We start from the raw sequence: 12,373 nt of genomic DNA on the forward strand, positions 1-12,373 counted from the left end.
GGGTAGGTATGGGCATCCATGTTCAGAAGAATAAATATAACAACTCTTAAAATAGTGGACTAATGGTATAATGCTGTTGACTAAAGTGCAATTTGACAGGATATTTATTTGTGCCAGTGTATGTAACAGACAACTGAAATTTGAGTGATAGCTCCAAACTAGTTATAACACCACCATGAAGACTTGAAATGGTCTTTTACTGAGCGGAACACCCAGTGAGCTTTTTATAAATGTTTATTAACCCTATGTGACATGAATTGCAAGGAAAAGGAAACGTAAACACACAAAACAAATGATGAAAGAAGGAAAAAATTAAAACTGAAAACCACCACAAATCTCAGGTATAAAAATTCATATTTATATTACAATGAAAGCATGATACAGCACAATACTTTCAGTGTGTGCTACCGAGAGTAGCATGCACCATGTACGTGTGTACAAATGAATATTTACAATATAATACATCTTAGAAGTTACGAAGGTTTCCTTTTCAGATATATATTCCAATGGCTCTGGCACAGAACACACCCAATTCATCTTTAGACTTTCATCAGAAACAGTCTCCACAACAGGATTTTTTTCAGTGCCAACCACTTAATTCACACATAGTAAAGTATCACCCATTAAGACTTCTTATTGCACAAACCCTTTAAACCACATACATTGAATGTCACCATATTTTATACCCACATTACCTATGCAAACTTGAAGGCTTAACTTTGACAGCCTTCACTGATTCATTATCAAATTATTCTGTAGGTGTACTTGGATCACCAGTCATCTTTGTTGGTATTCATTTTTAGAATTTATCATAAAGACAGCCCAAATGGTTTCTACTAGTTCCCACTTTATACTTTGCCTACATAAAGTAGTTACATAGTTGTACGTAACATTTTTTTTGGTGCTATCAATTGACAGTAACTGAAATTTGCTATTTATATATTTATTACTGGTGAAATTTCTCTCGTATCTCATTAATTCTACATGAATGCAGCTCTTTTAAAAAACAAACCAAGTTGCTTAATAGTCATTGCATTCAATTTTGGCAAAGGTATTACTGATGGATTGAATGTTTTGACACAGTGTTTTCAAATGTACTGGGTTGTTTTTTGTTTTTTGGTTTTTTTTTTACTCTGGCCTCCCACAATAAATAAATGTAATGAAGGATTCTGAAAATTGTTTTTAAAAAATTAATAAGGTAGTGTTCACAAAGTATATAAAATTCATATCCTTTGTTCAATAATTGTCCTAACTGGGTCCAGAATTAGAAGCATTTTATTTTGCATATGCAGGTGACCACTGATGAAGCAAACCAGTAACAATTAATTTTTGAATTAACATTGATTAAAGGGTCAGATGATCGCTTGTCCTACCTGCAGACACTCTTATACAACTGCAGAAGAACTGGGGACTATATTCCACAGCTGAGCAAGCTTAGGTGTAGTACAGAAGAGCATGCTTCCAGATCAAACTCACATGCATACAATCTCTTACCATTTTCTAAATGTTGTGATTATAGTTTTGACTGAAAAATACTAAAATAACATTAGTTTGATAGAACTTGTGGTAAGAAAAAAATTACAACAAAGTTCTCCATTTGTCATACATACTCTCTATTTTGTTACAAACTACCTATTTGCAAAAATTGAAGTTGCAGTTCATATGCCTGATTGAATACCCATTACAATTTGTGAGTCTTTTCTCTAACTTAAATGTGAGCTGGACTGGATGACCAGGTGCTAGCACACAATATTTACAAATCTGAAGAATGTTTTACAATTAAAAAAATAAAACCTAACATTTACTATTTCTGTAAATGTCAGCAGTGAATTTTAGCCCTGTCACTGATTTTTCCCCCCATTCCTGCACTCTTCATTGTGGCAAAATTCACATTGAAGTCAGTAGGAGCCTTGCATAAGGAGATTCAGGATCCAGTTATTGCATAGGTTTATGCCACTAGATCTGTATGGAAAGGCCACCCCTCATGCCCTTCGATTCTGAAAAAAGAAAGAGTAGGTCGGTTAGTGCTACATCAATTTGTGGAAACGCTGCTGGGAAACGATAGGATGGGAGTCAAAGGACATGCATTCTTACTGTAACTCTTGTGGGAAATCGGGGGAAAATTAATGCTGCCTCAAACTGCTTTGCCTTATTATGGCCTCACCCACATTGTGATAGAGAACTTCCTGACAATATGACTCAAGTAGAGACAAGGAGATGGTGTACAGAACAAGTGTATAGGCACAGATCCTGACTGGGACCTGGCCTCTTGCTGATACCCTGAGACCTACAGGTTCTGAAGGAAGAAGTTCCTCCTTGTTCCATGGATAGAACAGTCAAATCTCCTCATGGAACAATCTGAGAAAATTCTGAAAAGAGAACTTCATGGCACTTTCCTTCCGGCCTTCTTCCATGAGAGATGAGCTTCAGCCACATACTCTTGTAGACATTGCAACGTTCCATATTTAGAAAGAGCAAAAGAAAAAAACTCAGAAATGTGACATTCTCAACTTTAAAAACATTGTAATACAACAGGTCTGGATGATTGCGTAAAGCACAGTTACACCAAGAAAACAATTAAATACCTCTTCCCCATCCCTCCCCTTTTTTCCTGTACTGCTTTACTCACAGCACTAATAATCACACACACACACACACAAGACCCAATAGCTAACATCCACCTCAAAAAGATTTTAAGCAACAGGAAACTGTGTTAATCCCTAGTTGCAATGCCATAAATTATGTTATATGTAATAACACAGCTGAATAGGGTGGAGAATTATGCTTTGGAACAGAATCATAGGACTGCATCCATCACCACAGAAATCAAAGGGCAATACAGTGGTCTTAGCACTTTGCTATGGGAATGATATTGTTTTGCCTATCAGTCTGATCCTGCACACCATTTCTCATGCAAATAGTATATCAATTATGCCATTGATTTAAATGGGACTGCTTTTGTTAGGAAAGATTTACAGGAATGGGTCCCATGTCTGAGATTGTTATATTACATCAGACTTTAATTAAGACAAACACTCCATGAAAATGATACCATATTTCTTTGTCTTGATAATGGTTACCATAGTAATATGGAAAAGAGTAAAAAAATAAATAAAACCCTTTTTATTTCCATTCAGCGTATTGGAGTAATTTTTATTGAAAATATAAGATCTACAAAGCCATGGATACCCAGCGTGGAAGAACTCATTAAATTAGCACATTCATATTTAAAAGAACTTCAGATCAACATAAGGTACAACAATGGTGGATTTAAATCTCTACTCTCCTGTGAGTTTCAAATCTCTTTTTATTAGGAGGTTCTGTGCAAGAGCTGCTTGTAATGAAAGGAAACAAACACTTTACAATTTATGAATGTGTTCATTATATAATAAATGAACAGCAACAATATACTAGCCTTTTTTCCCCCTGTTAACAGTCGTGTGTTAAAGTAAAAACTTAATTTTTCCAGATTTGGAAATTAGTTACATATGCACCAAAGGAGCTAGTAATTTCTGCTGCTTATCAGCTACACACAATGAATATATTGCTGTGTGTTTTCCCCAACAATGAGGATTTTAGTAATATGCAAAGGTGTATAACATAATACCAAAACCTGCATCACAGAAAAGGTTAATTGTTGTTTTTTATTATTCAGCTGCCAGAGTTTTATAACCTTAAGTCCCTTCCCAGAGCCAAAGTAGGGATGGCCATAAATTCGGTTATATAACTTAAAAGTATACATTTTCCTTGTTGGCAAGTTCCAAGCAGTAAGCGAGAGTGCAAACAAGGATTGTAAGCTGCCACAAAATGTATTTGTATTTCTACTGTGTTGTAAGAACCAAAGGGAGGGCACATATGTCTAATGCCAAAAGAACAACTGAATCTTTGTTTTAATCATTGTGGTCAGTATGTCATGAGATTTTTATATTTGAATATTAAAATGGTACCACAGTTAGACATCCTATAGCATTATACATTTGTTTCCATAGCCATTTAATATTGGTCTCACAGAGACCCTGGCTCAAAAAGCTAACAAAAATGTAGATCTGTGTGCTAAAGTATCAAAGGGAGAGCTTCTAAAAAGTAAAATGTAATTACCCTCTCACAAAAATCTTATAATTGTACTAGAAGCCACATGGATTGGATGAGAGAGGATATATAACTCTCTGCTTCATTTGTAATATGATGGACAACTGACCATTCAAACAGAGGATCTTGTACAAAAGAATGCTTAGTTACCTTTAAATGATGAAAAAGGAGAAACATACATAAATGGTCACCAAGGCACAATATGACAAGGGTGAAGAGTCCCTGAGACTCTGGTTTGGGTCTGTACCATTCCCCTCCCTATACAAGTAAATGAGAACATTTAGGAAAATATAATACAAAATCTCTTACAGGAAATATAGACTACACTGGCTAAAATCACTTCTCTAAAAGTGTTTATAGCTTTTTTCTTTTCTTTTTTTTTTTCTTTTTTTAAAAGACCTTCTTTATACAGATAATGCAAAGACTGGTCCATTTTTCTTACCCAGCAAGCCAAACTCTAATGACTTCACTAAGCCAAAGTTGTATTAAAATACATCTTCAAAGTATTGCTACAATTTGGGTAAATATGCTCTGAACAGCTTGGTGAGTACTAAATAAACTTTGCTGTTTTACAGCATACTCTTTATTTTTTTGCACTGTATTTAAGAATAGAAAATGCAATTATAGCGTGCAAAAGAAGAAAAGATGATTAATTATCCTCTAGCTGAATACTGTAATTATAAGCCATGCCTTCCATAAAAATGTATTGGCAGCTATAAATAGGAAAAAAGAAATTTCAGCAAACATTCCTTGTAAGGAGAGGTTTAATTATCAAAATCTGGACCAGTTGAGATCTGTATTCTCTGCAAAAAATACTGAAATGTTTCAAATGTCATTTATTCCATGATAACAGGTTAACACTACAATGTTGCTTTGTGCTAATTCTGTTATTATGGGAAGAATGATTTGCTGGTTGGCTGTTGAACGCAAAAAGCAAAAGATAGTTGAGATAATCCTGTATGAAGTCATTATTAGAGCTGGCTTTTTTCCTCCCCATTTTGAAGTACAGTAGTGACTTGTTAATATGATCTTTTTTTCTAAAGATCATCTGAGATTTGGAGATTTTTTTTCTGTCTGCCTCTGTCAAACATAACTAGTAAAAGAATTTATACTCTACAGCCTGCTATAAAGCATTAATATTTTTTCATTAAAATAAAACAAGAAAAAAGTAGTTGAATTTTCATAGCTTTGAGTCACTAACACATCATAGATTCCATTTACTCTTCAATATCTGAAAATGGTTTATGCAAAGTCAAAAAAATTTTTTATTAAACTTCTTTATGCCATCATATGCTTCCAACAGTTTGAATGTAATACTTCTTGCATGGAATGATATGATTTTTTAAAAATTGTGGTATGGCTACAGCAAGCTAGCTTTAAGTCACAACTGTACCTAACCACAGTTCTCTGCAGCAAAACCATGATTTACAATATTGAACACTGTGGTTACAGTGCAGGGAACCGTGGGTACAAAACCTCCATTTCAGAGTGCTGTGGTTGGGGTTTCCCGGAAGAGTGGCAGTTGACACCTCTGGAATTTTCTTCTATAAGTGCTTCAGTTAGATGGTCCTGAGTTGAACTGGTAACTCAGGCACTATGAGAGCCTGGCATTAAGTCTGCGGGAATGCGTATAGCCACCATCACTTGAACTGCTTTGCAAACTGTAGTGGTCTTCAGCATCACTGGCACTTCCAATACTGTCCATTTCACCTGGCGTAAATTCCATTCCTTCAATGTCTACTTCTAAATGAAACACAAAAGGCAGATTTTCAGAAATGTAGAGAATACAGTCACTGTATGCTGATATTGAACATGTGATTAAAAACCTAATGTCAAACTCAAACCATGTTTCATTTTCTCATATATGATATAATAATGTATAATTCCTAGGGCTGTCAGTCTGGTATCTTTCACTAGTTCTGAATTAAATATATATATATTTAATTCAGAACTAGTGAAAGGTACCAGACTGACAGCCCTAGGAATTAAATCCTCTACATATTGATCCACATAACAGATACAAAACAACATGAGCACAAAAGGCTTTCTCATACTGTAATGAATCCTGGTATGGAGAGACCATCTCACAATGTGGAAAGACCATTTCTAGTGGTAAAAAAAATAATACTTTAGCTCTGAAGACAATTTAATACTAAGAATCTCTGCTGACGTTACCAACAATTAGTGCCATTAGTGACAGATGGCTATTCTGTCCACTAAGATTTGGACTGATACCAACTCATTTCGTGTAGCCTACTGAAAAGCCATTATTTGGTAGCAAGTTTTAGTAACTAACAGCTGACAAGTGGGGATACCATAGAGCTGAAAGAGCCATTTTTTTACGGCTAATTTGTTGAATCACACAGCCCAAGCTTTTGGTGATGGATATCATCCTAGACAAAATTTTCAAGCGTAATCTGGGCTAAATAATGCTTTCCAAAGAATGCAGTCTATTAATCAATATAATTTAAAAGATCTGCCCGTTTTACCAATCCTTCACAAAAAGAACTCTAACCATGTAATACTAAATTAAAAATAAGCCTGGCAAAATGTATGCACTGCAAATGAGAAATACAGTACAGTACATTACAAAATGCCTAACATATTATTATAGCTGGTAAAAAAATTGCCAAAATTTTCAGACATTTTGAAGTCATTTTCATTCCATGGAGTTCAAAGAAGAACAATGTTTTATTTACAGTAGTCCCTCAAGTTACATGATGGTTACATTCCCACACACCGTCGCATAACTTGAATTTCGCATCAGCTGGGGGAAGTGGCATTTTCCCCCAGCAGAATGTAAGGTCTGAAGCTGAGGGAGCAGCAGCAACATCTGGAGCTCCTTTTGAAAGGTAAATCCTGGGATTGGGAGGGGGCACTAGGGCAAGGTTAAGCCTGGCAGTGGGTCAGGCCATGGGAGGGCGGCAAGGGGGTTAAGCCTGGGGCGGGTAAGAGCTGCAAAGAGGTGAGAGTGGTGAGGCGGAGCTGTGCGCAGAGGGAGGGGTGAGCCAGAGCCGTGCGCCAGGGTGGTGAGCCAGAGCCATGTGCGGGGAGGGTATGAACCAGGGCTGCGTGGGGCTGTGGGATTGAGCCAAGGCTGCAGGGGGAGTGAGATTTTGAGTTGCACTTAATGCAAGTTAAGCACAACTCGAAATCATGCATTTCGAGGGATTACTGTATTTGACTTTTCAATTTTTTATTAAATAATTTTTTTTTTTTACTTCTACCTTTCTCATTTTAGTTTTGCCACTGAAAAAGGGTGGCAAAAGCGACGGGAAGGCAGACTGATGATTAAAAAATATTTTGTCTTCCATCTTCCCTGGAAAAACTGAAAACATTTTATGATAATTTCTGATTTAGAAAAGGCTGTTTTTCAATTAAAATGTTTTATTTGAAAATGTCAAATCAGCCACATAAGTAAGAACATGGAATAAACAACAGGCAAGCAATATTAGAGACTACCAGCCATCTGAAGGAACATCCTAACGAAAAATCAGATTCTGATGTTCCTGCTCACAACATACACCTTATTTGACAAGCAGTCCTATGAATTTCAATGGGACCACTTTTAGACTAAATCAGAGGTGTGCAAAGCAGGGGAACAGGCCCCTCTGGGGAGCATGAAATTTCATAAGTGGGGGCCTGCTGCTTCACGATCAGTTTCTGGGTCTCAGGTTCATCCCATCTCATTAACAATGTTGAAATATATTACCCTTTCTATGTAAGTGTACTCACATTTATATACCAATTAATAAAGCCTTTACATTCTATATTCTTATTTTCGTACACATGCCGAAAGTTTGGTTTGTTTGGTTTTTTCCCATATGAACATAACCAAACCTTCCATTGATTTGGGTTACATTAGACAGACTGGGGATCCTGCTAGCTGCAGGGCCAAAAAGTGGGGCCCAATGTAAAATGTTTGCTCACCCCTGGACCAAAGTGTTACTTATCTTGACCAGGATATATGTATGCATGTAGCCCCAAAATCTCAATACTTGTCCCAGTGAAGTCAATGGCTAAACTACCACGGGACTCAGATAAGCACAAAATCATGTCCAAGTATGGTATGTACATATAAAAATAAAACTGAACTGTGACTGCTTATAAACAAAAACTACTATCGAAGTAATAAATTTAACTTGTGACAGCAAATAACCAAAACCCGGAAATAATAATATAAATTTGATATGCCTTAAGCCACAACTCACCAAGATTGGGACCTGTCTTCAAAAAGGAGGTCATTACCACTGAAGACAATAAACTCTGACTATATCCTTCATTAATAATTTCCAATCAAAATAAAGTAATACTAGGGGATATCATCCTTGATTCATACGTAAAATTTCCACTAATGTTTGTAAGAATTCATCACATTTATTGGGAGAGAACAGTCCCTAAAATGCATTAGTAAAATCATGGCATAGAGAAATTTATGCTATTATTCACTCAGTAAAATAGTTGGCAATAATCTCTTACATTTCTGGATGGTTTACTGCCTTTACAATCCTGGCTTGATACAGTGCTGCTCACATCCTCTCACAGACTCTGATGAATGAGTACTAGATATGTGCCAAATCATCAACTAGTGAAAATCAGGACAGGTACATTGGCTTCAGTAAACTCATGAAGATTTACAGCAGCTGTGGTCTTGTCCTTAGTTTCAAGAACCATGTGCTACATAGTCAAGGATTATATTAACTATTATACATCTACTTTATCATACACTTTCTTATGTGTTACCAATATATACTAATATAAATATACTTACAATTATCTGCTTATTAATTCAAAATTATAATGTGCAATACAGAAGACAACAAAAGGTCTTGTTCTAGCATATTGGAGTACATTTCATTTTTGATATTTCGATTGACTATCAATTTATAAATACTCTCAGCTCGAGTCTATATTACCTATGTCATCCTTACTTTGTAATTAGGTCCACTGTTGACATAAGAATTTATACAGAATTGAATAGATTGCAGTGGCACTGTATGCAGAATAAGATGCCACTAAATTTGAATATGGTTGGCAAAAGCTTTAATAAACATGTTTTAATAAACCAAGAGAATTCTCTTGTTAGTTTACCTTGTTCAGAATCAGTGGATATTGTTGATCCCATACTGTCAGTGCGGATACGTTCCATGCCCTGCACAGATAGCTGTTCCAATCTGCGTTTCAGGTAGCGGTGCTCCCGCTGTAATTGTTCTTTAATATTTAGAGCTTTTCGGTCCTGTTCTTCCAATTTCTTTGAGGATGAAAATATAATTAAATTACACCAATTTTAAAATGTAAGTTTTTTCAAATTATTTCAATCTATGTTTCATATATACATATTTAACACTAAAAATATATATGATAGGCCAAAATCTTTTCTTTAGTTTCACTACTTCAGTAGTTTCAACTGTGGAAGTCAGTAAGGACAGGATACCTACGCTTGGAAAATATGCCTTAGAAATTGCTGAGCAACTGGTAAGGCTTTCTCAAATTAAGATCCAATTTCTGTTGCATTAGTGCCAGGAAATATTTAAATCGCTGTACCAATCATTAACAATGACAAGAAAAACAGGCCATATTAGATTAATACAGAATAAAATAACAAGGAAGAAAGAGAGGCTGCTGAACTCTCTTTTATGTTCACATTTGACACATTAAACATGGTTTGAACCGGGATGGGAATTTTCTGGGTCATTATAGGGACACTTTTGCATACTTGGCTTAATCTAATTCTTGAATCCCCACCCCCTGCCCCTCTACTCTCTGATTTGCTCACCTTGATAATTTTTTTTCTGATTTGTAACCTCTTATTACTATTTTTGGTTCTCTGTGCCTTAAATATCAAGTCTCTTCTGGTATGGCTATGATCTGAAGAAGTGGGTCTGTCCCACAAAATCTCACCTAATACATTACTAAGTTAGTCTTTAAAATGCTACTTGACTGCTTTTTTGTTGTGATAGTATACATACTACCACGGCTTTCTCTCTGTTACCAAGGAAGAAAGAGTTTGCAATCAGAATGTAATGCTTCCTTAGATCTAAAAGGGGATTAGTCATAGATTTCAAGGCTGGGGGACTACTGTGATCACAGTCTAACCACCATAACACAGGCCAGAGAAGTTTTTACTACTTACTTAAGGCTTTCATAAATTAGTCAGTATCTCCAGATCATTACAGTAGGAATGGTTTGCTAATGGTGAATTTTCTGCATGTACAATCTGCTTTCCCCCTTTCTCCTTAGTAAGTACTATTCATACATTTGTCATCAAATAGAGGTATTAAGCCAAATGTCATAGACAAAAATCAAATCAGGTAAAATTATACTGTTTACCCAAAATTTCCCTTGTAGTTTTAATAAGAGAAACTACTCATCAACTAACACGTAAAGCAAAATCAAAAAAGCAACACCCCCAACATTCTTCCTGTGATTATTATACAGGTGACTGCATTATTAATTATCTTCTGAGATTCTGACTAAGCGTTTTTGCCTAGTCATCTAAGGTCCTTATGGGGGGAAAAAAACAGAAGATACTACACTAACATGACAGGAGATATAAAGATATTTGGGATAGTGCAAAAAATATCCACAAGTCAAGACCTTTCACATATACAGGTCATATATTTTCTTCAGAGACTAACTACATCAATGATCACAGATATATAATTCTCTTTGTTAAGTTTGTCCAGAATGATGCTTGAATCAGCAGTAAAGACATCTATAGCAAACTTCCACGTTATATGATCACCAAGACTCAAGAGACTTATTAGGAAGGACCATGACTACAGGAAGGACTTTTTGCTCACCATATGAACGTGTATATGCCTGATTTTCTAGAGCAGAGTGCTGCATGAAAGTGTGGAGCAAACAGCAGAGTGTCATCCTGAATGATTCCAAAGATCCTGCTGTTTCACATTTGCCATCATAAAATATTGACCTTTTGAAGGAAGGAATAATTTACACTGTTGATCTTGGATATTGGCCTCATACGAAGACTTGTCCAAGGCTGGGCACCATTTGTGTATCTATTACACTGATGCATGTAACATTCCACTTGGGAGAGAGATTAGCCCATTTAGACTTGTTGGTTTGTCAAACTACCTGAACCCAACTGAAAAGATATCCTTTTCTCTAGCAGACTGAAAAATTTGTCCAATACTTCAGTGCGAATATCAGTCTGTTGGGGGAAGGTAATGAAATGTTCAAAATCAACTAGAGTGACTGACATTTTAGTGACACTGAAGGAAGACAGAGCACTCGTCATCAGTCACTGCAGCTACAATAACAGGCCCAGCCAGTCTTTAGAAAAATAGTGCTGACAATCTGAAAAGCTTCTACACCTGATAGAGAGAAGCAATTCAGGGGCAATTCAAGAGGAAAATTATTAGGCTGACTCTTTAAAAAGAAAATCTAGTCATTCTCCCAAAACTGGGGATTAATCTCATGTTCATAATGATCAAGGCACAAAGCAAGCAATGGGAATTTATTTCTAGCTTTGAGGACATATGAATGTTTTTTCCATGGTCTATCACATAAATATGTCACTTTTCAGAGCAAATCACAGTTCTGCATTGTCTAGTACAAACACCCAATATAGGTAGTACCACCACCAAACCAGAACAAAAAAGAGCATTCATGGCCTTTCATTTAGTTTAATCTAAACTATGAGAGGCTTGATTCTCTGCTGGAATAACTTGGTGTAATCTTACTGAAGAAAATGGAGCTATAATGATTTACACCAGCTGAGGGGCTCCCTAATATATTTATTACTAGCAAGGATGGCTTTGCTTAACTTCACCTATGGTATTTGACCAGGACTGTATATTCCACCTGTTAGCTGCATAATTAATACAGTGCTGTGGTGCATCTACACATGCACTTTTTTTTTTCAAAAGAATCTTTCAGAAAAAGGCACTCTTCCTCATTTGGGAGAGGAAGAGGGCAGCTGGAAAAAGGGCCACGTTCTTTCAATTCCAGATCAAAAGAGTTCATTTTGTGTGCAGATCCTGCATTGTTTTGTTTTTTTAAAAAAAAAAAAGAGACACGGAGTTTCTGAAAAAACTTGCTACTGTATATGCAGCCCAGAAGATCTAGTCATCAAGGTATAGGACACATAGTGTTACTAACAGTCATCCTTTTTCCACTCCATCAATTATTTCAACCCTGAATAGGGTTGTCTTTTGTATTAACAGCAGTTTGGCAGCATATTGGTCTGCCCCAGCTTTTCAACAAATCAGGAATAGCCATTATTGATATATACATTATGGTTACATTAACATGTAAATCA

At 36.0% G+C, this 12,373-nt stretch overlaps 1 protein-coding gene across 4 annotated transcripts in view; it reads right to left on the reverse strand.

The window, feature by feature from the left end:
• Positions 1–238: 238 nt before the first annotated feature.
• The window catches only part of MXD4 (MAX dimerization protein 4), a 53,079-nt gene continuing 40,944 nt past the window's right edge, over positions 239–12,373 (reverse strand). For all 4 annotated transcript variants that reach the window (XM_074992345.1, XM_074992346.1, XM_074992344.1 and 1 more), the window contains 2 exons: positions 9,181–9,340; positions 239–5,832 (listed from right to left, as the gene is read on the reverse strand). In XM_074992345.1, the coding sequence (XP_074848446.1) occupies positions 5,684–5,832; positions 9,181–9,340 (309 nt within the window). In that variant the 3' untranslated portion in view covers positions 239–5,683. The remainder of the gene's footprint in view (positions 5,833–9,180; positions 9,341–12,373) is intronic.

This window comes from Carettochelys insculpta, chromosome 4 (assembly GCF_033958435.1).
Source record: "Carettochelys insculpta isolate YL-2023 chromosome 4, ASM3395843v1, whole genome shotgun sequence".
Classification (NCBI taxonomy): Eukaryota; Metazoa; Chordata; order Testudines; family Carettochelyidae; genus Carettochelys; species Carettochelys insculpta.